The 27,298-nt window shown below is 51.5% G+C and overlaps 1 protein-coding gene across 1 annotated transcript; it reads left to right on the top strand.

The window, feature by feature from the left end:
* Positions 1-1,825: 1,825 nt before the first annotated feature.
* On the top strand, positions 1,826-26,326 carry MPP3 (MAGUK p55 scaffold protein 3; the record flags this gene model as incomplete). Its single annotated transcript, XM_079725034.1, is given in 19 exon segments — positions 1,826-1,881; positions 1,883-1,926; positions 2,170-2,288; positions 2,479-2,556; positions 3,829-3,909; positions 4,148-4,285; positions 7,358-7,439; positions 9,002-9,087; positions 10,480-10,554; positions 13,545-13,741; positions 15,572-15,636; positions 17,056-17,076; positions 17,635-17,676; positions 18,830-18,994; positions 19,089-19,169; positions 22,193-22,286; positions 22,503-22,611; positions 23,995-24,117; positions 26,150-26,326. Coding segments are annotated over 19 exon segments (1,833 nt in total).
* Positions 26,327-27,298: the final 972 nt, after the last annotated feature.

The following is a 27,298-nucleotide window of genomic DNA, read 5'->3' as shown; positions in this document are numbered from 1 at the left end:
GGGGCAGAATTGAGCCTTGCAGTCTTGCCGACTCGACTTCTCCTCTCTCCCTTCCCCGCTCCCCCAGGACCCGGTGCACCGATAAATCTTTCCCAGCACCGTTGCATTGTTACAACGAGTCGCCCTCGCATCTGACCGGTCCCCCGCCCCGGCCTGGGGACTCCTCAAATCCAGGAACTCTGCCTTGGTGGTCTCGGAACCCCCAGCCCCTGGCACAGTGCCTGGCACTTGGAGGGCGCGCAATAAATGTTTGCAACACCGAATTCTGCATTAAGCAAGCGTCCACCTTTCAGCACGCGGGGGTGGGGTGGGGGTGGTAAGTGCGGGCTATGGGGGGGGAGGGAAGGCTGGCTGTGTGCCCGGGTGGGGGACACAAGGCAGGGGAGCTCCTCGTGGCTCGGGTGGGAGGACACTGAGGAGGGGCTACGACGCAGGAGAGCGGAGCCCGGGCCGGCAGAGGGCTGGCGGCGCCAGACGCCGCGGGGCCCCTCCGCTCCTCCCCCTCCTCCCGGCGCGCCCCCTTCCCCCTCCTCCTCCCGGTGTCTCGCCTCCTCCGGCTCCTCCACCCCCGCCAGCGCGGCCGTGGCAGGGAGGGGCCGGGGAGGCGGAGCCAGCGGCGGCCGAGACTCCCGGCACCCGCGCGGCTCCCGGTCTGGAGCTGAGATCCCGGCGCGCCGAGGTAGGAACCCGCGCGGAGGACGGACCAGGGGCTCGGAGCCGCAGGGGCCGGGCGGGAGGGGAGGATGGGCTGAGACCCAGCCTCTCATGCCCAGGCAGCCACGCGGCCCACGGGGCCCCCAGCTTGGTGATGGTGAGGCGGGGGGGGGGGGCGGCTCAGTCCCCGCCCCTCGGCCCCTGGCCTCCTCTCCGCACCCACCCCCTGCTCCGTGCGCCCCTCTCTTTTCCTGCCGCTCCGCATCCTCCGAGACCGCCCCGAGCGTCCCCCAGGTCTCGCCTCGCCTTCGCCTTCGCCCAGCCGCGCTCCTTGTTGGTCCCACAGGTTCCTTCCCAAAGCGAGCTGGAGTCTCTGCTTGGCTGCCTGGGGGAGTGGGGGGCACAGCTAGAAGGAGCCAGAGGATGAGTCTGGCGTAGGGGGGCGGGGCGTTGGCTGGAGGGCCGGGGACCATTCTTATGCATCTCGGTGTCAGCGGGGCTCGGGCGGGCGCTGTGGGGCTGGCTCCATGTTTGCGGAATGAATCAATCATTACCCTCCTTATCTCCTTCTGAAGGAGGACTTTTTGAGGTCCACGTGCTGCAGAGCACGTCGGGGGGCCCGCCGAGATAGGGCTCCCCCCGCCGGCAGAGTAGACACCGACTCTCATCTCTCCACCTCCTCGCTCTACGCTCTGTTTTGGCGGCAGGCTCCCTTTAGGTTGGGGCTTGGGGATGGCGGGGGAGGAGGGGCTTGTAGGCCCATCCAGGTACTTGTTGACAGTCAAGGGACTTGAGTGAGGCCCCTTAGAAGGTAACAGGGGAGGGGTGCGCTGTGGAGGAGAGGACCCACTGTCAGGCAGGGGCCACTTCTCATCTCTGAGACCTGCCTGGAAGGGCCTGACCTACAATTTACTGAATCCTCCAAGCCTCTGTTTCTTCATCAGAAAAATAGGAATATTAGTGTCAATTCCTCAGGGCTTTGAACAGATTAAGATAAATGTCATATGAAATCACCCAGGACAATGCTTGACACACTGGGAGCACTCAGCAAAGCTTTGTTTTCTTTCCTTCCTCTCTGAAAAAACTGAGCAGAGAATTATTTATTCCCATCCCCTCTGTCCCGAAATTGATCCCAGACAGACACAGTACATGTGTAATCACTGTTTGTTGAATGAATATGCTTGATGGAGTTTCACCCCCTTTTTTTCCCCCCAGAATCCACAGGCAGAGATCTGACCAGCACAGACATGCCGGTGCTGTCCGAGGACTCTGGTGAGTGTCTCCTGGGGCTGGACCTGCCACAGTCTTGAAGACAAGACCCTGCCTAGCAACCTGGGGCAGCAAAGAAAGCAGCTGCTATCCAGTGTCAGCTCCAAGCCTTGCGAATGAGAGCTGGGGGAGAAAATGTGCACACAGCAGGGCTGAAGTGTTGTTGGAAGGTCTGCTCGGGGGTCCCACAGGGCAGGAAGTGCCCACTGCATTGGTTATACAGTGTTTTTCTTACTCTCTCTTCAGGTTTGCATGAAACCCTGGCACTACTGACCTCTCAGCTCAGACCTGACTCCAACCAGAAGGAAGAGATGGGCTTCCTGAGGGATGTTTTCAGTGAAAAAAGCCTCAATTATTTAATGAAGGTAAAGGCCCCCCTGCCCCGGGAAGGTCTTCCCTGGCCCACTGTGCAGGGCTTTCTCTTATGCTGCCCCATGGATGACCCGGTCTGCAGCCCCAGGCATCCCCACATCCGTGGGTGGGCTGTGTGACGTCCAGGGTAAACCTGGGCAGCTGGCTTGGGAGGCTGCAGCCTGAGATCGGCTGTCTTTGCAGATTCACGAGAAGCTTCGCTATTACGAGAGGCAAAGTCCAACCCCCGTTCTGCACAGCGCTGTGGCCCTTGCTGAGGATGTAAGCCCCAGGTTTCTCCTTACGGCCTCAGCCCCCCTCCCACCTGTAGCTCCTTCATCTGGCCTGCATGCCACTGCTTAGTGAGGGGACATCGGGACTCGGGAGCCCCAAGGTGAAGAGCATCTTCTCCCCCTTCCCTCCTCCCTGGGCTTCCTAATAGGCAGGGAGGAACTCTGAGTCTTGGACAGGGCCAGGGAACATGGTGACATGGTGACGCCCACTTACTTTGTGTTCCCGAGAAAGTCTGTTTCCCCAGCTGTGAGATGAGGGCAGTTCCCAAACGGTTGAGAACTGGGGACAAGAACAGGTCAGACACGCACAATGTGTATCTGTGCTTTGGGGAGGCCCCATGTGAAGTCCTGAGTCCGGGGACTTGCAACTTCTTGGAGTTTTGTTGTTGTTGTTGTTTGTTTGTTTGCTGTACCCGTGTGGCTTGCGGGATCGACCAGGGATTGAACCCTGGCCCAGATAGAACCCGGGCCTCCGGCAGTGAAAGTGCTGCATCCTAACCACTGGACCGCCAGGGAATTTCCAGGCTTTGTTTTTTAAAGGAATCCTTCCTCATTTCTTGTGGACCTGTCTGCTGTGTTGCATGGTTGGAAAAACTGTCCCGGTTGATTACTAAGGCTGGCTTCTGAATAAACTCACATAACCCCAGGAGATGGCCTAGTGAGGGGTCGGGGCAGGTCCCCTGCCTTTCTTGGCTGTGGAATGCCATTAGGAGCAGGGCAGGTTGCCAGGCTCCCAGGCTCAGCTCTGCCTCTGCTACTAGCTCTGTGACCATAAGCAAGTGACTCAACCTTTCTGAGCCCCAATTTCCTCATCTGGAAAATGTGGTGAAGGGCACAGACAATAGAGCCAAATAAGCCCAGGTTCAAGTCCTGCCTGTGCCACTTACCAGCTTTGCGACCTTGGGCAAGATATGTAACCTGTCTCATTTACTTCTTACTGCTGAAATGGCAAAATAATAGTTTTGCTCCATCTAGTTCCTTGTGAGAGTTAATCCACATAAGGCAGACAACACCCAGGAAGAGCTTAATAAGTTAGCTCCCATTAGGATTAGAGGCTGCTCAGGGTCTCTGATCTCTGGTGTGATTTCCCTGGGAGTGTCAATCCTGGGGTGGCTGAGGGTCCAACGCGCCCTGGTGCTGTAGTAGTGGCTGGGAGGGCCCTTGGGTCTGAGGCCTAGGGAGCAGGGTTTCCCCTGGGCGACTCCCAGCAGGCTCGCAGCGCCCACAGCCGTCTGTGGCCTTCTCTCTCCTTTTCCCCCAGGTGATGGAGGAGCTGCAGGCCGCCTCCATGCATAGTGACGAGAGGGAACTGCTCCAGCTGCTGTCCACCCCTCACCTCAGGGTAGTCACGCCACAGTCCCTGGCCACCCACACATCTGTGTCTCCTGGGATGAGGGCAGGAGGGAGCGCTTGGCCGTGAGACTGAGGACATTTCTGAGCAAGCGTTCCTCAGCGCCAGCGTCCAGGGTGGTCGTCTCTCTGGCATAAGATTCGAGACCCCCAAACCACTGCCCGGCCAGGTCCCCCAGACCCAGGTAAGCTCTAGGGCCAGCCCTTCTTTCCTCTTGCTTTCCTGACAGGCCATGCTCATGGTACATGACACGGTTGCCCAGAAGAATTTTGATCCCGTTCTCCCCCCGCTGCCCGATAATATTGACGAGGATTTTGATGAAGAATCAGTGAAGATTGTCCGCCTGGTGAAAAACAAGGAACCCCTGGTATGTGACCCCCACCTCTCTGCCCCACCCTCTCTCTGTTTCCCACCTCCACCCACCCAGAAACCCCGGAAAGGACCCTCCTGAAGTCTTCGGAGTCAGTGATGGCAGCTTTGTCAGGGCTGCCACTAGTCCCTGTGACATCTTTGTGTGCAGAGTATCCCTTTCTGTGGGTGGTTACAGCTTCCCTCCACTGTGGTCAAGCTCCTTTGTGCAGTCAAGAACCTGCACAGCTGTGCAGGGCAGCCCTGATCGTGAGCTCTGAACCAGAGGTTGGCAGACTACGGTCCAAGGACCAAACCCCGCCCACTGTCAGTGTTTGTAAATAAAGTTTTATTGGTGCCCGGCCATCCCGTTCATGTACATATTGTCTGGGGCCCCGCCTTTACATGGCAACGGCAGACTCAATGGAAACTGTGTTGCCCGCAAAGCATAAAATATTTACATTTGGCCCTTTCCAGAAAACATTGGCCAAGCTTGTTCTGAATTCCAAGGAAGCTCAGGGCAGCAGCCATTCTTCTCCCCAGCTGACAGATTGTTATCATTTTGGTCCTGGTTCAGCACTGATTTCCTGAGCAAAGGGACAGAGTTGTTTACGAGATGGAGGGAAGTAATGGCAGTCCAGAGAATTGAGGGCTTGCCCTAGAGAACACCACATCTGGCCCTCTTTATTGTCAACTTTCACCAAGTGACCTCAGATGAGCCGCTTCCGCAAACGGACCAGGGTTCTCCTCTGCCTCTGTTTCCTTACCTTCAAAATGGGCCAGTCATCCATCCACTCAGCAAACGTATCGTGACCCCCACCCCCCGTGTGCGAGGCGCTGTGTTGGGTGCGGGCAGGATTAAGACTTAGTCCTTGCCCTCTGGGAGTTCGCAGGAGGTAGTGACTGGGGGTTTCCTGGAAGAGGTGATGCCCACGCTGAATTCTAAAAAAAAAAAAAGGAACAGGAGTTTTCCAGAAGGAAGAGGAAGATGAAAGGCATTCCACCATAGAACTGCATGAGCAAAGCCATGGGAAGGTAAACGGGCTGCTATATTCAGGGAACTTGCTGAGTTGAAGGTAAAGTGTGACCGAGGCGAGGCCAGATCAGCGGGAGAGCGGAAAGATCCAGATCACAACACACAGTTGCTTGGCTGGATCCTGAAGGCAGGGGGGAGCCACTGAAGGGTTGTAAGTGAGGAACAAAATGGCCAGATTTGCAGTTAGAAGTATCACCCTGGCTACGAAGTAGAAAGTGGCCTGGAGGGTGAGACCAGAAGCGGCGGACCAGTCTGAGGGTAGAAGCCAAATACGTGAGGTTCAGAAACAGGGCTTGACCTCGGTTTGTGGGAAGAGGGAAGAGAAATCCAAGAAATATTTCGGAAATAAAATTAATGTCACTTTGTGCCTGCTCCAATTTGGGCAGGAGTCTGGGGAGGCATCTTGGGTAAGGCCCAGGGGTCCAGCTAGGATGATGGGTGGGCACTGGGACCATTATAAGGAGGAACTTAGGGTCCGTTGAATTCAAGAGACCCGTGTGCCCTCAAGTGGAAATATCCAGGAGCTGAAGGCTTACGTGTGCAGAGATACAGACTTGGTAGCTGCCATTTTCCAGGAGGGGTTACCACCCCGCCCGACAGGTTGAGACCACCGGGGTAAAGCATATACCCTGGCCCTTTAATCAACATTTAAAAGGCGTACAGAGGAGGATTCAGCAAAGGAGACGAATTGTCACTGAGAAGCACTGGGAGAGAAGTGTCACAGGGCCCAGGCTAAGAGAGCATTGCAGCGGGAGGGTGAATCAGACAGGAGATGAGAGAGAGAAGACTGAGGGTGGCGAGCTGGCAGCTGGCGGGTCATCAGTGCCTTTGCTGGTGCATTCGAGGCAGGCGGGGAGTGATTCAGAGGGCAGGAAGCAGAGAGAGCAGATGCGCGCTGCCTCTTTGAGAAGCTTGCTCCAAAGGAATGGAGACCGGTGGCTGCTGGATGGGGTTGCCAGCTTTTTAATGATGGGAGAGACTTGATAATATTTTTAGGGCCAGGGGAAGGAGCCAGTGGGGAGGGGGCATTGAGAATGCAGAAGAGGGAGGAAGGGGGTAGAGGGCAGCCTAGCCAGGAGGAGCCCCTCCCCTGAGATGGGGGAAAAGAGGAAAGGATGGATAGAGATGCTGGCAAATTTGAAAGTCTAGGTGGCAAGAAGCCGTAGGGTTTTTAGCTGCTGGTCTCCCTTTCCAGCAATATTTATCTTATGGACTTTGAATGAAGTTAATAATGAGTGTGCCAGTGGGTTTGCATTTATAGCCAGTAACAAGTGGTTAGCATTTATCGAGCGCTTACCGTGTGCTAAGTGCCTTGCGTGCGTTACCTGATGTCAACCTTGCAACAACCCTGTGAGTTCAATGCTTTCCCACACCCCAGACGAAACAGTCGCAGAGAAGATAAGGAGCTTCCTCGCTAAGGGCACGTGCTCTTAGTAAATGGTGGGGCCATCCAGCTCCTGACGGCTGCCCTGCCCCGCCACAGTCCAGTCTGTGTGGTGCGCGAAATTGAGGGCTTGCTAGTGCCTTTCTCATCCTAGATATCATCTCTGCCATGCTTCGTGGGCCCCATCCTGGGCCCGAAGCTCTAGCTGGGGCATAATTGGTTCCCCTTCGCAACAACAGAAGGCCTGGTAACCCCGTGCTTGGTTAGAGGCAGGTTGGGAATTTGCTGGCACATACTCTCCTCATTATTAAATGTCTTTGCAAGAGGCCAGGGCTGCGGTACGATAGAGAAAGCGGTGGGTGTGGCATCACAGAAAGCTGGGTGACCTTGAAGTTGCTTTCCTTCTCTGTGCCCCGGTCCCTCATCTCTCAAATGAGATTGTGACAGCATTCTCCTGCTTTCTTTAAACTGTAAAGTGCTGTGCTGCACTAATTTGAGATGTGGGTTTTATTTCATCCTCAGCCTTGGAAAGGTGTCCACCGATCTGCCCCCTGGGGTGGCAGAGGGAGGGATGGGGCGGTGGCGGGGGGAGGCTTTGCTGGGTCCAGAGAGTCGGGGTCTGAGGTTCGGGGCTGCTTCTCAGGAGCCTGCCTGCTCTGTCTCTGATGCAGGGGGCCACCATCCGGCGGGATGAGCACTCGGGGGCTGTCGTGGTGGCCAGGATCATGAGAGGGGGCGCAGCAGACCGGAGCGGTGAGTGGCATCAGTGCCGGCCTAGCTGAGATGATGGCCGTGGTCCCCCAGCCTGCCCCCTTGGGCCACAGGTCTCCTTTTCCTCTCCTGTCCACTCACCTGTTTGGGATGTGCTTTGCTTTCTGGGAGTGGGGCTGGAATTCTCTTCTCCTTCCTAAGCTCGGTAGAAAATTTAGTTGTTTGGAGATATCTCAGGCATGGAGTACTTTGAGGGGATCAGAAAGGTTTGAGCATTGGCTTAACCTGAGGACTGGGGTAGTTAAGCTTGGGGTAAATCCTAACTGGGGGTGGGCAGGGACACCCTTCTCCGACACCCCAGTTGCCTTAACAAGCCACAGTTACTGAGGGGAGGGTGTTCATGTCCCAGATGTGTTTAGGTGGAGCACAGGTTAAGAATCACTGGTGTGAAAGAGACTCACAGACTTAGAGAACGAACTTATGGTACCAGAGGGGAAGGGTGGGGGGAGGGATAGTTAGGGAGTTTGGGATTGAAATGTACACACTGCTGTATTTAAAGTGGATAACCAACAAGGACCTACTGTAGAGCCCAGGGAACTCTACTTAATACTCTGTAATAACCTAAATGGGAAAAGAATTTGAAAAAGAGTAGATACATGTATATGTATAACTGAATCACTTTGCTGTACACCTGAAACTAACACAACATTGTTCATCAACTGTACTACAATATAAAATTAAAAGTTAGGCTTCCCTGGTGGCGCAGTGGTTGAGAGTCCGCCTGCCGATGCAGGGGAAAAAAAAAAAGAATCACTGGTATATGGAGGAACTAAATTGGGGGCAAATCTCCTGGTATAGGGGAGTGTTGCCTCAGAAGTCTGGGGATCATTGTGGTGGGACCCCGAGACCAGTGCTTCCCAAACATTAACAAGCATGGAAATGGCCTGAGTGTCTTGTTAAAATGCAGATTCGGATTCAGCAAGCCTCAGGTGGGCCCAAGACTCTGTACCTTTTACTGCCTTCTGGATGCTGCTGCTGCTTCTGGGCCAGTGTCCACATTGAATGGTAAATAGGGCCCGATATGCAGAGATGCTAGTCATTAAAGCAGAGGCCCACAGACAGGTGTGTCTAACACTCTTGACACAATCTTCCCTGGTGCCCTTAAGTTTTCGTGTAAAATTTGAGAAAGACATTCTTGGAGTTAGGTCTGTACATCCAGGAAGGTGAAGAGTTAATGCTATTTTTAAAGAAGCAGAGGCTATAGCAGAAGGACACAGGGTTTCTACAGCAAAGTAACTGCGTCTGCGCACTGGCTCCATTTTTTCTTAGCAGTGTGGCCTTGGGCAAGCTGTATCTCTTTTCTGGATCTCAGCTGCCAGTTTGTAAACCGGGGGTTTCACTGCGTGGTTGTGAGACTGGGATGCCAGGTGAGGCATCTGGCACCCTGTGAGAACTCAGTTCATTCCAGTCCCATCCACTGTCTTTAAACATCGCGTCTCCCCTGCAGTGGGTTCTGCAGGCAGGTGCCAGCGGTACCCAGAACTCCCTGCTTTGGGGACCTCAGCCCCCTTCCCGTGCTGACGGTCAGCCCCTGTGTCTCCTAGGCCTGGTCCACGTTGGAGACGAGCTCCGGGAAGTGAACGGGATCACGGTCCTGCACAAGCGGCCTGACGAGATTAGCCAGATTCTGGTCTGTGCTGCGCGCATGCTGGGGACGCGGTGGTTCTTCAGAAACCCAGAGCAGGGCGCTTCCTGGAGCCAGGGCTGATCTGGCCCAGTGTCCCTGTTTGCACGGGGAGGCCGCAGGCCAAGTGGCCTCACAGAGTGCCCTGTATGGAGGGTGGGGGACAGGAGGAAAGGAGCGCCCAGACCACCCGCTTCTCTCAGGCCCCCTCTTCAGCACAGCCGTCCTCCCTACCCCCAGCCTTCTTTCCCGAGGACCCGTCTGGAAGACCCTCTCAAAAGGGTCCCCTCTTCCAAAGGGCTGAGGAATATGGAGTCAAAGGCTGTAGCCCAGCAGAGCAAGGGCTTTGGGGTCAATTGGTCCTGGGTTCGAATCTTGCCTGCATCACTTTCCAGCTGTGTAACCTTGAACAAGTCATCAAATCAGTCTGAGTTTCCACTTCCCTTCCTGTCCAGCAGGGATAGGGATGGTTTCTCAACCAATGCATAGTTATCGTTAGGATGTAAATATCCGGAAGAGGATACAGCACTTTACAACTGCAAGGGGATTCTAGGGGATCACGTGCTGGGATGGAAACCACCTTCTCGGTCCATTCTGGGGGTTCAAGTCAAAACTGAAATTATAGAAAAAGCCCCCATCGTAGTCCTGTCCTCTTTATCCTCAGGCATCCTGTCCCAACACAACAGTCTTTGCTAACTTCTGATGGTTTGGGGGGCAGATACGGGATGAGATCTGAAGCTCCGAGGCCCGCTCTTTAAGGCCCCTGCTGTAGGGGGTCCTGGTTACAGGCAGACACTTCAGTCTTCCTGCCCCCACTCCCCTTCCCCTGGTTCTGGGCACCGACTTCCTCATGTTCCAGAGTGATGCGGAGCCAGGGATGGCACTGGGTGAGATGTGCTCTCCTGGGCTGACAGTGTGCTTCCCGTGGGCCCCCCACATGGGGTGCAGGGCCTCTCTCCAGTAGAGGGGAGGGGAACCCCTGGGAAGGTAGCAGTGGCCTGAGATTGGGGAAGATGCAAGCACAGAAGGGAGTACTATTTGGGAACTAGCCCCAAATCAGGCAGGAGGGAGGAAAATGAAACTGAACTAGGTTATTAAAATAACCCGAGAGAAAAGAAAGAAAGGCAGCCCTTTGGGGCACTAGCGGTCAAGAGGGATGGAGAGCTGTACTTGGCGCATGCATTGCCCTCGGGTTCTCATTTTAAGTCTTCTGTCCCTTTGTCGCATGAAAACGCTTTAGTTAAGTCAGCCGGCTCCCACCATAGAAGGGTGGGTCATAGGGGAGGCAGCACGTCCCCTTTGTTTCGGAACGTGAGTTTCCAGATCTGGGAAGTAAGACGTGACGTCCTGGAGGGTTAGATCTGGTAGATGATACGGCTGTGTGCTCTTTCCTTTCAGGCGCAGTCCCAGGGGTCCATCACCCTGAAAATCATCCCAGCCACCCAGGAGGAGGACCGCTTGAAGGACAGCAAGGTATGGGGGAGCTGGAGGCGGCGGCGCGCGGGGGGCAGCGGGGGAGGCGGACTCCAGCCCAGCCTTTGAAACAGTCATCCGGGAAGAGATCATCTGTCTGGTCCTCGGAACAAGCGCTCAGTAGAGACCTGTAATTCAGTCACAGAGTGATTTATTTATCTGTACCCGGCCTCTTCTAAACAGGACTTGACGTAGCTTACTAATAAAAGACAAGGTTCTTCTAATTGAAGTCGAAAAGCAGGACCGTGAAGAGGAGAAGATACCAAATGTTATGGCTTCGGGACCAATTAAGTAACTGCCATTTGTTTAATTCCTTGCGGAGCCCACATTTGGTGGGCACCTCCTCTGTGCCCAGGCGCTCAGCCAGATGCTGGAGACCGGGATGATTAGTAGCTTCAAGGATTCCTGGGTCAGAAGGGGAGGCTGGGGTGTCATTCTCTCCTTGCTATGTGATTAAGTGCTTCGGAAAGATTCTGTACAGAGTGAGAGGCCCTTTGGAAGGTGTCATGCAGTAGGGGTGTTGGAAGTGAGGCTTGAGGAAGATGGAGATGAGAGGGACTTCTCTGGTGAAGAGGAGGTGGGGGAAAGGGCGGGCAGAGGAGTCTGCATATGCGGGGGCTCAAAGATATGGCAGAGAGGGGTGGGGGGGTCAGTGAGAAAGTGCACGGTGGTGGGGCTCCAGGGGGAGGATGGGGGTGTGTGCTGGGGAGGTGGGTCAGGGCTACCTTCTGAATGGCCTTGAATGCTTTGTTAAGGGTTTTGGCATCATCCCTGCTTAGTTTAGGATCTCAGAAGCCGACTCTGATACACGGATTCAACTACAAATAGTTAATTTGGAGGTGACCCCAGGAAACACCAGTACAGGAGTGGGGAAAGGAAGGCAGCCAGTGCAACAAAGGGTGTGTTCTCAGCAAGTGACCGCAGGGGGCAACCAGAGCTTAATCCTGCTCCAGAGCTTGGCATCCCTTGTAGATTGTGCCTCCGTCGTCCCTCCCAAGAGCTGGGAGATCTGGGGGATCTGTACACCAGCTCCCGCCAGGCTGCATCCCGGGGGTTAATTCCCAGCAGTTCCTGCCGGCCAGTTTAGGGGAGAGCAGATCCCAGTGGCTGGAGAAAGCCGTTAGGCAGTCAGCCTGGGGTGCCCTGAAAAAGTAAGGCCCCGGGAGATATGGGGGGCCCCCACAGCCCAAGTTACAACCTCATAGGCGGTGAGAAGCTCTTAAAGGTTTTTTTTTTTTAAGAGGGAAGTGATACAACCACATCTGTGTTTTAGAAAGCTCCCTGGGGCAGTGAGTAGAGGAGGGTGGAGACCGGGGCCAGGGCACCTGGTAGGAGTCTGTTGTGAAAGCCCAGGTGAGAGATTGTCAAGCCCTGAGCTGAAGTGGTGGGAGGGGGGATGGAAGCGGGCATTACTTTTATTTCCCAATGAATGTGGATCTGCACTTTCTAGCAGCCAAGGCAAAAAGGAGAACATAATGAATTGCAGTAATGAACGTAATTCATCAGAGTATGGAAGGCAGCATGCCAGTTTTTCAAGAAAGCTAATTCCCAGCCCACATGAAAGATGGGACATTACAGCACTTGGCACAGAGTAGATGTCAATAAATATTTTGATGAATGGCGATTAATAGTGGACAATGTATTTGACAGTTTTTTATGGCAAATGAAGAAATCATCTTTATATGACTGTTTCTTATTTGCACCTTCAGTTGCATCACAGGGCACACATAATACCTAATGGAAGTGGTTCTTCCTGGGACAAGCTAATATGGTCTCCATATGCAGCTTTTGCAGGATCTAACTCGATACAGGGAGAGGACTTGGTTTTCCTATAGGACAAAGTGGGTAGCCTGTCTCTTAGTCCATCCTTTCTAAATATTTTTCTTTGAGCTAGATGCTTGATCAGGGCTGGCCATTTAAGATTATGCTTTCTTCTGAGTGCCTGGGACCCTGGTAACATCTGTGGCTAAATGAGGGTATCTGTCCTCATAATATATCGCCAGAAATTTCTTACTATTGTCAAACTGCATCTTTTCTGCTTGGCACATAAAGGAATATGATTTGGATTTGTCTTAGGAAACCTTCTGGCCTTTTTTTTTTTTTTTTCCTATTTGCTGTTAAAGTTTTTGGGCTGTAATGATCTGGAAACAGAAATAAATAAATCCATGCCACTGAATTATAGAAGAGAACGAAGAAGTGTGACAAAATGCTATGTCTTCCCATCCTCTTCTCTAGAGGGATGACTTCAGGGTAAAGGGAAGAGTTGGGGGTTGGCCAGGTGTGTGACAGATGAGGCAGGATTGAGCTGTCAAAGATGTAGCTGTCAATTACCCACTGAAAAGTGATGATGAGGAATCGGTAACAGTAGTTTCATTGATGTTTGTGTTCTTATCAAAACATCTAGATTACTTATTTACAGATGGCTGCTGACATCATTAGGGGCAGTTAGCATATCAGAAATAACATTTGAGTTAGAAATTGTGCTTGACTTTACTTTTTGCTCCCGGAACTAATAGTTGCTTTGTGTAGGCTGAGAGGCTGTTGTAAGGATAGCAGAACAGCTCAGTAAGGAGATGTTTAGGTTGGAAAGGGAAATTCATGGGGCCCAGTTATTCATTTTCTGATTCTTGATGGATTTCCCAACTGAGACATTGAAAATGGTTGAAGAACACTAAGAAAATCGGTGCGGTGGGTTTCTTTTAACATAAATAAATAAATAGTTATTTGCACCGCATCTTAGTTGCCACGTGCGGGATCTCTGTTGCAGCATGCAGGATCTAGTTCCCCAACCAGGGATTGAACCTGGGCCCCCTGCATTGGGAGCACGGAGTCTTAACCACTGGACCACCAGGGAAGTCCCAGCTTTCTATTCTTGAGGCTGCTTGTTCTTCCTAATTGTGAATGGTGGTTGTCCTTTGGTTTTCCGTGTGGCATAAACACATCTGTGCTTACACAGCAAAGGGCTGTCTCACTGAGCCCCTCCCCTGCAGGTGTTCATGCGGGCCCTCTTCCACTACAACCCTCGGGAGGACCGGGCCATCCCCTGCCAGGAGGCAGGCCTGCCCTTCCAGCGCAGGCAGGTCCTGGAAGTGGTGAGCCAGGACGACCCCACGTGGTGGCAGGCCAAGAGAATGGGGGACACCAACCTTCGAGCTGGCCTCATCCCCTCCAAGCAGTTCCAGGAAAGGTGGGTCTGGGGTGTGTTGTAAGGGGGTGTGGTTCTGGAGTGGCCAGAGGCATAAGTACATGACAAAGCCCCAAATCTCTGCCAGCACAGCCAGAGGGGCCCACTGGGTGTCCTTCTCTGGGCTAAGTACCAATTGTGCTTGTGTTGGCTCTTTTTCTCCCATTATCAGTGGTGATGGCTGTTTGAGATTTCAATAAATATTGATATATGGAAATCTATGTTATTAAATTAATGTATATTTTATAATGCATACTTAGGGCAAGTTGAGAAATGAAATATAAAAATACAGAAGAGGAGGACGAGGAAAAGAAAATTACCCAAAGTCTCACTACTATCTAAACAACATAATTTATTTCCTTCCTGTGCCTGTTATGTGAGTGGTGCACATAGAATTTGAGGTCTTGCTTTTTTTTTTTTTTTTTTTTGGTAGCTAGACATTTTGACATGGGCATTTCCTATATTACTCTAGAATAATATTATTCTATACTATTAATTAATGGTAATATAATATTTCATCAGGAGATGTACTGTTCATTCACAGGCAGCAACTATGGCTTCTGCCCTGGAGGAGCTTACAGCTTAGCTGAAAAGTCACACATGGTTCAAACGAACACTTTATATAAATGTGATGGGTGTGAGGGAGGAGGACACCGGGCCCCGCCAGGTCCTAGCAGGAGGGTTGGCCCTCATCCGGGCAAGCATGGAAGGCTTCATTGAGGAAGGGTCCTACCTAAGTGACTTTGCTTCCTCCCTGTGGCTGTACTTTGACGCTGTCTCTAATGTTTCACTGCTACAGTCTATGTGCAAATAATTATGTTGCACATAGACTGTTCCTTCTATTTCAAATTGTTTCCTTAGGATAGCTTGCCCAAAGTGTAAATCCTGGGTCAGAGGGTGTGGCACTTACACCTGCAAGCCTTTCCTGGGGTTTGTAGCCCTCTTCCATTTTTGGGGTGTGGAATGATGCTGTAGCAACAGACCTCAGGGTTCATCTGTTTCAGTGGCCCTCCTGGTGTGGTCCTCAGGCCAGGTGCATCAGCATCCCCTGGGAACTTGTTAGAATGCCAATCCCTGCCTGGGCCCTGCCCCAGACCTGCTGAATCAGAGACTTCAGGGGCAGACTCTGAGTTCTGTGTTCTAACAGATATTCCAGTTGATTCTGAGGGGCTGAAGTTTGAGAACTGCTGCTTTATTTCCTCAGGGGAGCCTCAGACCCATCTGCATCTTTGGCTTCACAGGTCTTGGGGGAAGGCTCTTTAGCTGCATTTAAATGTAGAAATCTAGAGACCTCTAGGAGCCCTGGGTGTTTTCTCAGCTCAAAGAGGCCTTGGAGGTTGCTTCTCCACCCAGGGACGCATTGAATAATGTGCCAGGCTGAGCTCTCCGTTGGGTGGGGAAGGGCATTAAATTAGGGTCACTTTCACCCTCGGCTTCTCCCGGGAGTCGTTCTGCTGTTTTCCAACTTCCTCAGAGACGGGGAGGCCGGGTGAGTTTGGAGAAGGGGCCTCCTTTCCTTGAGAATCAGCCATGGGAAAGTAATGACCAACTGCTGACCATGGGCACTGGGCTGTAGCCCTGTGTGTGACCATCTTGGGCTGGAAAAGCTTCTCCCAGAGCAAGAAACTCAGTTTCTTCCACATGAACAAGTGAGAACCTGTGAAAATGTCCCTCTTCACTGGAACTCAGTGTGAAGCAGGAGGCCCTTGGAGTGCCAGGCTATCCCCACCTGTGGGTTCCAGGCCTCGGTTTCCCTGAGTTTTCCAGAAGGTTCCCTATGACTGGTTCTCTAGTCCAGCTCATGGGTCTGCCCATCCCCTTGTGTCCCCACAGGCGACTAAGCTACCGGAGAGCCACGGGCACCCTGCCGAGCCCCCAGAGCCTCAAGAAGCCCCCGTGTGAGTAGACTGGCAGGATGGCACTTCAGGGAAGCAGTTCAGGGAGGGGCTGGGGTTAGGGCTCTGGGGCTTCGTGTGGGGAAGAAGCAAGCACTGGGCTGGAGGGGGCACTGAGGGTCCTGTCTGAGCACTCAGACCTCCTGAGGAAGGAGGGGATGGGGAGAGGGATGAGGAAGGGAAATGGGGGTAGGTTGCGGAGAGCTATTCCCTGGAGAGGAGTTACTATATTTGGGGCCCATAGATGACACTGTGGGGACATGGTAACACCACCCCCAAAATGTGCAAACTGTGTGTGTGTGTGTGTGTGTGTGTTGTGTATCTGTGTGTCTGTGTCTGGGAGAGGCTCCACAGCTTTCATTAGATCCCCAAGGGGCTCTCTGACCCTGACAGTTTAAGAGCCACTGATGTTGGAAGGGAATGGAGATGGCTGTGAGCGATCCCGTGCCTCTGAGTCAGCAGTCAAATCTGGCAAATAAAAATAAAGGCTGCCCAGTTAAATTCAAATTTCAGATAAACAGTGAATGGGTTTTTAGTATAAGTATATCCCGTGCAATATTTGAGACATACTTATACTAAGGAATTATTTGTTGTTTATCTGATACTCACATTGAACAGAGTGTCTTGTATTTTGTCTAGCAACCCTACTCTGTGCATCACTTACCTTTTAGAAAACACATTCACCTACCTTCTTGCCTTTTAATCCTCACAGCAGCCCTGGGTAGTAGTGGAGTCAGGGCATCCCTTTTGCCAAGATGGTTAAACAGAGGCTCATGAAGTCAAGGGAGTGGGGCTGGGGTCAGGTTTCCAGAGGGCCTGTGATCAGAGCCCCCAGGTTAGAGCCCCGTATGGAGAGGAAGCTTCCCCAGGGTGTGGCCTCCCTAGCTGGGGGTCAGGGGGTGGGGGGAAGGTGGGGGCTTGGAGCCAAGTGGGGCGCCAGAACAATGCCAGATGGATGGGGCACAGCTGGCCTGCAGCGCTGTGCTGTGCCACTCTGTCGTCTGGCACCTGCATTTGCCCAGGAGAGTCTCAAACCCAAGAGAAGAGAGAGCAGGTCCGGGTTCCGCTGCAGGCGTCCTAGGGCGAGCTGCTCCCTTGGCTGGGTGGCCACTGCCAGCAGCCGCCTTTCCAGACTTGCTCTCAAGTCGGAGGGGCTTCTGAGTAAATTGGCCCCGAGGCTGCTTATGCCAGTGAAGATCTGGCTTTCTTTGGGCCGCTAATGAGACACACACAGGAGGACTAATTAGAGCAAGTCTTGGTTTAATAATGCACCGCAGCTCAGATCACAGGTTTGTTGGAGGAAAGAAAGGGGACAGATGGAAGGCTCCTGAGGCACCCGAGGCTGCGGCTGCCTCTGGGCCACAGGGCCTCGCGGTTCCCCTCCGCTAACGCTGTTCCATCTGTCTTTTGTGCAAACCGCAGATGATCAGCCTTGTGACAAAGGTAGGCCCAGTATTTGTCGCCTGTGCGCATGGACAGGCCTTTTCTGTAGACTGTCTGGGGCTGGAGGGGCTTGTCCTGCCTTCTGCCACCCCGCTCTGGGGTCGCTGTGCCCCTCTGGCTCCTGGCACCCCTCTCCCTGCTCTGCCAGCTAGACCGACCTGCTCCTTGAGGCATGCAGAGCTGATGGGGACGTGGGGCCCGGCCCTCCCCAGACTTTGGCTGGGCTGACCACGTGACCCGGCTGGGTAGCGGTAGGGCAGGGCGAGTGAATCTCCCCTCCTTATTCTCACTGATCCGAGCTCAGAGGGGCTGGAACGAGGTCTGCTGGCCCAGAACCCCAGCCAGGCCTGGAAAGGCTGTTTGTGGCCTAAGCATGGAGAACTGGGTGAAACAGAGGAACTTGTTTACCTGGGGTGGCCGGGACATGGCATTTGTCCTGGGCCCCCCGAGACTCCATCCCAGAGGGCTCTGCCTGGCCATCCGGGGCCTGGGTACCTCGGGGCTGGGGCGTGTGTCCAGCATAGCTCACTGGCCTCCCTCTCTCTGTTTGATCCCCAGAGACCTGTGACTGTGAGGGATATTTCAAAGGACACTATGTGGGTAAGTAATGGGGGCTGTCCCCCCGAGACCCCCTCCCCCGCCCACGCACAGACCACCGTGGGCTCCTGGGTCAGGGAGAGGTGATCCGAGCCCAGGAACCCCTCAAGCGCAGCTGAGTCTGTGGGACCCACATTTTCCTTCAGTCTGTGTCTGCCAGAGGCTGGGCTGAGCCTGCCCAGGCCTGGGGTCCCGCACCCCAACTTTCACCCAGCCACTGGGAGCAGTGCCCTGGCAGGACCCCTACATTAATACTGATTTTATTATTACCATAATCTCAATTGTAGTTTATTCAGTGTTTCTGCCACCCCTATACAGCAATGGAGCCTTTTATCAATCTCCAAAGTACCTTCACTTCTTTTATTTTGGTAAATCTTTTCAAAGGCCTTAGAGACAGGCAAAGAGTTTTTAAACTTTTCATTCAGAAGCAATTTCCAACTTACTGAAAAGTTGTGAGAATTGTACAAAGAACTCCCATATACTCTACACGCAGATTCACCGGATGTTAACACTTTGCCATATTAGCTTTATCATTCCCTTTTTCTGCATGTACACATTTAACCCCCTCCCCCCTGAGTCATGTAAGAGTTGTGGACGTCATGTCCCTTCACCCCTAAATAGCTCAGCATGTGTCCCCTAAGGACAAGGACATTTTTCTTATATAACCCAGGACTATTATCAAATTCTGGGAATTTATTTTTTATTTTACTTACTTTTTAAAAAAATTCCGGTAATTTAACATGCATACAATTCTATTATTTAATATGCTGTTCATATCAAAATTTTGCCAGTAGTCTCAATAATGCCCTTTAGAGCATTTCCCCCAATCCAGGATCCAATCTAGGAGCACCCATTGCCTTTGTAGATTTGGATTCCCTTTCATGGATAAGGGAACTGAGGCGCAGAGGGGTGATGACTTGCCTGAGGTCAGTCACATACCGAGTAAAACAGTAGCCTTGAACCCTAAATTTTGGATGCCAGGTAACCACACTTTCGTCATATTACTGTACGTCCTGATCAACCCCTTCCTGTAGCAGGAGGTGGTTGGGAGAGGCCCGTGGGTCTCAGTCCCACCTCCAGGTCTGACCAGGTAGAGAAAGTCTATAGGGAGATACTGGGACAAATGCCGCAGTGTCCCCCTGCCCTTCTACCCAAGCTGGTCTTCGGAGGAGCTTCCGGCTGGGCCGCAGGGAGAGACCGGGAAGCCCGCAGGAAGGAAAGACATCCACAGTGGCCGAGTCTCCGAAGCTGCCGACCTATGAGGAGGTGACCAGGTACCAGCACCAGCCTGGCGAGCAGCCCCGCCTGGTGGTTCTGATCGGTAGGTGACGTCTCCAGAGAATGGGCTGGTTCCTCCCTGGAGGGGTGGGGAGGGAGCTCAGCAGGGACCTTGCAGCCTTCCCTTTGTTTCCCAGGGTCTCTGGGAGCCCGACTGCATGAGCTGAAGCAGAAGGTGGTGGCAGAGAACCCACAGCACTTTGGTGTGGCCGTTCCACGTAAGAGGGCCCGTGTGTGTGTGTGTGTGTGTGTGTGTGTGTGTGTGTGCAAGCATGTCTGCACATGAATATTTCTTGGGGACTTGACTCCGTGTATCCATCTTCATCCTTACTTTGGGTCTGAAGGACCGCCAGGCACTGCCTGCTATAGGCACATCAGGGGACCTAGGCATGATGGGAAGAGACCCACTCTTAGTGGTCCACTAGGACCCTCTGAGGCAGTAACTGGAGGACCACTTGCCTGGTTCTTGCCTGGGATGAGAGGTGAGTCTAGAGCTCATTGCAGGTAAGGTGGCAACTTCAGCCCAACACCAAGGGGCCCCCAGCAGTGGGTGTATTTCAGCCTCCTCTTCCCAATGACTCTGACTCCTATGGCCCCTGCTCTCTGCTTGGGCAAGATAGTAGGTTGGGGAAGCCAGAGAGCCCGTGAGCAGTGTTGCTCAGGCACTCCGCCTGCAGCTGGATCCAGTCCGGCAGGGTGGCTATGTACACTCCTGAGTCCAGAGGCAGCTGGAGATGCTGAAATCCAGTAGGCAGAGGTCCTGGTTCTGAATGTGATGAGGAGACTGAAGAGTGCTAGGAGCTCTACCAAGAGCTTTTATGTGCAGTAGCTTGGTCAGCCTTCCCAGTATCCCTGAGAAGGGGATCATCATCATCCCATACTGCAGAGGAAGACACTGAGGCTCAGAGAGGTTAGGTAACTTGCCCAGTGTCACACAGTTGGTAAGTGGTGGAGCCAAGATTCAAACCCAGGCAACCTGCCCCAGTCTCATTCTTTTTTTTTTTTTTTTTTTAATTTATTTTTTGGCGGTGTTGGTTCTTCGTTTCTACGCGCCAGCTTTCTCTAGCTGCGGTGAGTGGGGGCTACTCTTCGTTGCGGTGTGCAGGCTTCTCATTGCGGTGGCTTCTCTTGTTGCGGAGCACGGGCTCTAGGCGCGTGGGCTTCAGTAGTTGTGGCGCACGGGCTTAGTTGCTCCGCGGCATGTGGGATCTTCCCAAACCAGTGCTCGAACTCGTGTCCTCTGCGTTGGCAGGCGGATTCTTAACCACTGAGCCACCAGAGAAGTCCCCACAGTCATATTCTTACTGAGGCCACACAACAGCCTCTCACCTGCTGCTTGCCACTTCCTGTCCTTGGCTGTTCCTTTCTGAAACTCTCAGTCCTCTTCCTCAGAGGGATACAATGTGGGCACCTGATGGCCACTGAGAAGGGATGCTGTGGTGGCAGTAATGGGACCTTTCTGGAGTATTCTGAGGAAGCGCACCTATGTATTCTTTCTTTTGCCGTACCACTCCCCTGGGCCTCAGGGCTCACAGCTCAATCTATGGGTTATGAGAATTGTCTTCCAGAATCCTACCTGAAGTGGCAGGGATGTGGTGGTGGGGTCATGGGGGGTTGGGGAGGCCATTCTGGAAGCACCTGTGATGGACCTGGGAGAACTTTGGGGGGCCCACAGCCTTCCAGGCTGAAAAGATGGACTGAAACAGGACGTGTGGAAGTTGTTCACACATGGATCCTTCAGAAACTTCCAGATCCATCCTCTGGGGGTGGGGTACCTGGATGGCTAGACCTACCTGCTTCCAGACATCCCACAGATAGGTGACTTTCTCCCTGCTAGTAGGAACCGGGCGAGTCAGGGAAGGCTTCCCAGCAGCAGTGACTTTTATCTGGGTTTTGAAGAGTAAGTAGGAGTTTTCCAGGCAGAGAAGGAAGAGTTCTCTATACCAAGGGAACAACATGTGCAAAGGGACAAAATATGACCCAGTACAGCAATGGGAGGGACTGGGGAAGTTAGTGTGGATGATGTCGTGGGAGGTGAGCTGAGTGGGAGGCTGGGTTGGTTAAGAGGGTCTCATATACTCATCTAAGGTGTTTAGAATGTAATCAGTGGGTGAATAAAAGTTTTAAAGCAAGGACATGGTCAGAAAAGGTGACCCTAGCAGCTCTGCCAGAGGTTGGACAAAGATGTCACACGGCTCACAGAGCATCCCCTGGGTGGCCCCCAAGGGAGAAAACACTGTCCTATGAGACCCCTTCTTTTCTTTTGGGATGCTCTGGAAAAAGCTGTGTGTTGCTTCGCGTGTGTTTTTGTTCTGTGGAGGATCTGATTTTCCCCAGAGGTGCGTGCCTTGATTCTATTATGGAAATCAGAGGGAAAACACTATGTGTTTAAAAATTGTGTGAGGGGGGCTTCTCTGGTGGTGCAGTGGTTAAGAATCTGCCTGCCAATGCAGGGTGCACGGGTTTGAGCCCTGGTCCAGGAAGATCCCACATGCCGCGGAGCGACTAAGCCCGTGAACCACAACTACCGAAGCCCGTGCGCCTAGAGCCCGTGCTCTGCAACAAGAGAAGCCACCGCAGTGAGAAGCCCGTGCACCACAACGAAGAGTAGCCCCCGCTCGCCGTAACTAGAGAAAGCCCGCGCAGCAACGAAGACCCAACACAGCCATAAATAAATTAATTAATTTAAAAAAATTATGTGAGAGCCAGCCTTGCGGAAACATCTAGTCCACAAGGGGACTCTCTGTCTTCATGCCTTTTCTCCCCAGATGAGAAATAATTGAATAAAAAATTAAAAACATACAGCAGGGTCAACTGAGTTTTTGCCCCCTTGGCTCTCAAAAAGAAAAACAATTAGGAAATAAAACCTAGAGGACTAGGAATTCCTTAGGCGATTCTTTAAAAGCCACAGCATCAGTGAGGCAGTTTGGCAGAGTGGTTAAGGGCATACACTTGGCCTGAGACAGAGAGTGTTCCGACCCAGCTCTCCTCCCAGCCATGGGGTGCTTGACCTCTGCACCTCTGTTTCCTCACCTGCAAAACCGGAGGCCTCCTTTTGCCCTCCTTTTGCCTACATCACAGAGCTGTGCAAGTCAGTGACGTGCCTGCACACAGGGACCCTCGATGGAGGGAAGTGGGTGGTCTGTACACAGATCAGCGACCAGCTCCGGACAGGAATGAGGGCACAGGCTCGCTGTGCTGTGACATCTCTGCCCAGCTACCCTCCTTCTCTCTTTCACAGATACCACCAGGCCCAGGAAGAGCCATGAGGAGGATGGGGTGGAATATCACTTCGTCTCTAAGCAAGCATTTGAGGCCGACTTGCATCACAACAAGTATGTTTCCTTGATGGACCAGTGGGGCCTCCGTGCAGCTGTGTGTCTTTGCATCTGTCCAGTCTTCCACTTGACCTCCTGGGAGGGCTTCTGGAAAAGTCAGGGGAAGCAGAGGGTGGGAGGAGGAGTGGGGAGTCATGGTGGGCCATTCACCTTCTGTGTTAATTCAGGCAAGCTCAGCAGCTGAAGGCCTTTTCCCCTGTGGTGCTGTTCTAGGTTCCTGGAGCATGGTGAATATAAGGAAAACCTCTATGGAACCAGCCTGGAAGCCATTCAGGTTGTGATGGCCAAAAACAAAGTGTGTTTGGTGGACGTGGAGCCAGATGTGAGTTCCTGGGCCAGTTTGGCATTGCCTGTTCATGGAATTTATAAACTAGGGGGTTGTACATTTTACAGAACATTCGACCTTAGTCCAGGGACTTTTTATTCCAGAGCACTGGAGGTTAATATTTCCTTGGGTCTACCTTTGAGAATCTAATGAAAGCTTTTGTACCCCAAAATGTGCACCTCTTTACACAAAAATGACATGAATTAGAGGGACCCTCTTGGTGGCCCACAGGCCCAAGATAGTAACCTCTGCATGGAGTAAATCATGCAGGAGATGGTGACACCAACTGGTCCATTATGACCTGACAGTCAGGGACTTAGATGTAAATGCACCAGTTGGAAGCTGGGCCATCCCTTCCCCGATGAGGACAAGTGAAATCAGAGAACCACTCAGAGAACCACTGAGGGAGGTGGTCAGGTGAGCAGTTTGAAAGGGAAAAAGGGCAGACTTGACCCTGTGAAGTGCTTCAGAGACATTTCCAGTCCTGAACACCCCACAGGGGCTTAACCGTCGTTTTAACCTTGTCTTTGAGAAAAATTTGTAAGCCTTGAACTCAATAGGGGCTGAGCTCTGATTTTATGACATAAACTGTAGGCTTTATTTTACAGAAGTTGGCTTGAAACGGATTCCAAAAAGCACCTTAGGTCCAGAAAGGAAAACCCTCACTAATTTGGACTTACTGGGAGTGGGTAGTGGAAATTAAAAGTCTGAATTTCAAAAAATTTTTTTGAAAAGTGATTTTATTGGTTTAGAGGGGATACAAGCTGTACATATAGCAGTTTAATACCAGTGTTTCCAAATACAGGCCCTTACATCATAAATAAAATGCACTAATTAACAGGACGATTTGCATATTGAAAACCTTCTAAAGTCTTTACAGTTTACTTCAAGGCATCTCTTAGTCTCTTCATTTGCTTGGCAAACCTTTTCGTCTTTGAATATCATAAGGAGGCCTGTGTGATAGCACAGATTTTGCATTAGTCCAAATGGATGACGTTTGACGAAATAGATACACACATTAAATCCTGCTGGTTCTTCCAACAGGACTACGCAGGCAGAGAAGGGTGTACGAAGGCTAATTAGAGCTTGGTGGAGGGTAGTCAGAGCTGAGAAAGATGGCAACTCTCGGAGCTGAGGCTTTGGAACCTCCGTTCTCGGCAAGTGAGCCTTCAGGGTCCAGCTGAGGCCAGCATCATAGTGAAGGGCACGAAAATGAGCAGGTGGTCTGCACGGAGGAAGGCCATTGTCGTATGACCATATAGTCAGGACCTTTGCCATTGGGGTTATGTGACGAAGCACACCATTACTGAGTATTCAAGAAGTGTGTTTCACAATAAAATATTTTCAAAGTATATAATATTCCTGAACTTTCTTTCTCAGGCACTGCAACAACTGAGGACCTCAGAGTTTAAACCCTACGTTATATTTGTAAAGCCTGCAATTCAGGAAAAGAGGAAGACGCCACCCATGTCCCCAGCTTGTGAGGATGCAGCAGCCCCACTTGTAAGTTTAAAGTGGATCATTTCTCTTCCGAAGGCCTAAAAGGGCCGTTAGCTGCATGTGGGTGCCCATACCTTCTACACAAGACCATCTTTCCATTTTGCCTGTTGGCCAGACTCAGATGGTCGTGTGATCTGAAGACTCAGGGTGGGGCAGCCAGAAGTGCCTCCCAATTCACACAGGAGTGGCTTTGCCTGGGTTCCCCACCCTGCACTCCCTCACATAAGCACCCCATTGGAAAGTTAAGGGACTGACATCTATCAGGCACCTGATCTGAGTGTGACATGCCACAAAAATTTGTTGAACTTCTAAGCCATACCCAAATAATTTTTAATTGAAACACCAACTTCAGATCCAGCAAGCTGATCCAAGATGGAGGCAAGGGGCATCATGGGGGAATCTTTCCTATGTGCTGCTCAGGACTGTGACTCTCTTGCTGAAGCTGCAGGTGGTTGAGTTCCACCTTTACAGGGCAGGAAAAGGGTTTGGGGGACTGACAGCTGCAAAACAAATGTCACACATTTTACTCCATTAGAGATTTACTTGAGTTCTTTCAAGAGGCAGATATTTATTAGGAAGATTGAGGGATTTAGGGGCAAAAGAATGTTCCTTCTATAATTTCTTAAATAGATAAATGCTTCCAGGATGAACAATGAGGGTACCTGGAGGAGGGGAAACTCCAGTAGCGGCAGACAGTCTATAGGATATATGTGTGTAAGGGGGTGGGGGACGTGGGATGGAAGATCCAGGGGCAGCAGTGGGACACTGCAGGGTGCTTTTGAGTAGGAGAGGAGCCCTGCAAGATACCATATAGAATTGGGAAGCTCTGCCCAATTTAATATAGGTTTTTCCATCCTGGGGGAAAGAAGTAAGGAGAAGTTATCTAAGCCTTCCCGTAGGTCTCTTCTGTCTGCGGTAGCGTGCAAAAACTGTTTCCTAGACCTTTAGAACATATTTTCTGAAAGTATGGATGCTCTCACTAAAGTAGGAGTCTGGTTTTGATTGGTGACAGAGAGGGGGAGGGAATATTTTGGAATGTGGGTCACTTTAGGGGAAGACAGCTCACCCCCTCCACGGCAGCATAAAAACACTGAGCCCCTAGAAGCAGAGGCGAGAAGGCAGCAGGGGATTGGAAGGAGATAGAAAGGGAGGTGGGTGAATGCCAGCCACGAACTTCACTTTGCAGTTTTACTCAGAGTGGATCCTGCCACTTTCCTTTCTTCCAAAACCCAAGCTAATAGTCAGTGAACTACCTGCTTGAAATTCTACTTACTAGAGGTATTTTTGAATGAAGAAGCAAACAAAACACTGGGTAGGTTGGGTAAAGGAGGGATCATTGGCTGTCTAGACCTTAGGGTTAGGTGTCAGGAAAGCAATCTGATTAAAGCAGCCAGGTATCCTAAGGAAATGGGGGATTGGGTCAGGGTTGTCCCAGCACTTTCTTAAATATCTCTACTTTGTCAACCGTGCTAATGTTTGGCTCTGGTTTGAGGAAATGAAAAGAAGAACTGAGTTCTACCTGATGAATTTAGGAGTCTTCAGAGGGCATTTGAGTTACTTATTCTCCTTCTTTTTCCCCTAGTTGATTCCAGAAATGCTTGCTTTGCTTTTATAGAGTGAATACTATTTTTAGTTCTTTCCTGTAATTATTTAACCAAATTGCCATGCAACACAATAGTACTGCTCGTTTGGAAATACCTTCGGACAGGAAGTGTGATATTGACGTATATAGACACGCAGACATAGAGTCAGCATCCACCCAAAGCATGGCTGGCAGTTAACAGGTCCTCAGTAGATATCTTGTGAATGACTAAACAATGATTATGGCTGCCGCCCATGAACTTTCTTGGAAGTTTGACAGGCTAGCATCACTATGCTCTGTTCTTGTGTACCCAGTTGGTTATTCAAGGGCCATAGTCATCCACTCATCACCTAAAAATTAGAAGTTGGAACACTGCCCAAGACAAAGGCTGTAGGTTTCTTATTTGGGGGGAGAACAACGCAGTTGTTCCCTAACTGCCCCTTTTCCTTGCAGGATGAGCAGCAGCAAGAGATGGCCGCCTCTGCTGCCTTCATAGACCAGCATTACGGGCACCTGGTAGATGCTGTGCTGGTGAAGGAGGACCTCCAGAGTGCGTACAGCCAGCTCAGAGTGCTCTTAGAGAGGCTGAGCAAGGAAACTCACTGGGTACCTGTTAGTTGGGTCAGGTAACTGTATCCTAGAACATCCAGGTTGGAAGGGACTTGGAAGACCACCTGGTCCAGGCTCCCCCATGTTACCATCAAGGAATCTTGAGTGAGAAGGGCAGAATTGTCCATAAACTCCATCATCAAGAAGAGCCTATGTGGGGAGTCGTTTTTGTCTGTGGCTTTTCACTGCACCCCTTTGGAGCCGAAAATACAAGTCGAAAGGGAGCATATCACAAAATAACACATGTCATTCATTAAAGTATCACAGGCAAGTTGACCCTGATTCTCTGTACCAAAGTTGAGTAGCCACTGTCTTTTGGGGGGTGGTGGTGGTGAATGTATACAGTACCAATTTGCAGAGGTGTTTAAGCTTTATAAACAGAGTGACACTTCATGTATCCAGCTTTGTTGGAAGTTGAGTTGTTTTACCCAAGAGGATTTTCCATGCAATTGAAGTTCCCCTGTCTTCAGGCACTAAAATGTTGATTTTAACATTTTCGATAGTGTGTGTTTGTCTGGTAATGGAAAACGTGGTTCTCTGCCTTCTTAAATAGTGAGCATTCATCAACTTGTTTGGCAGACTAAGGCACGCTTCCCTGTCACCATGATTTACTGTACTCTTCTATGATACAGTGGTGTTTTCAGGGACTCTTGTGGAATGTAAGGCTGCTTGTGCCTTTTCTAAATATTCTCAGACTCTGAAACTTGATGCTTGCTTGCTTTGATTTATTTTATTCCATCATTTGTCTTTCTTGTTACTGACAGCTCTCCTGGTTCTTATCTGTCCCTACCTTCAGATTATAGGGGCTCCTATCCTGCTACATCATGGGAAACCAGATGATTCCCCCCTGTCATAACTATGCCTAATTCACAATAAATCAGTCCTGACCATCAAAATCAAAGTATATAGACTCTGAGTGTGGGCCTGATGGGTTGTCTCTGAGCAAAAGTGCTTAATGTGGGCTTCCCTGGTGGCGCAGTGGTTGAGAGTCCG

The sequence above is a fragment of the Hyperoodon ampullatus genome, assembly GCF_949752795.1.
Source record: "Hyperoodon ampullatus genome assembly, chromosome: 19".
In the NCBI taxonomy this organism is placed as follows: domain Eukaryota; kingdom Metazoa; phylum Chordata; class Mammalia; order Artiodactyla; family Ziphiidae; genus Hyperoodon; species Hyperoodon ampullatus.
The sequence above is the reverse complement of the archived record's forward strand: the minus strand, read 5'-3'. Positions and strand labels throughout refer to the sequence as shown.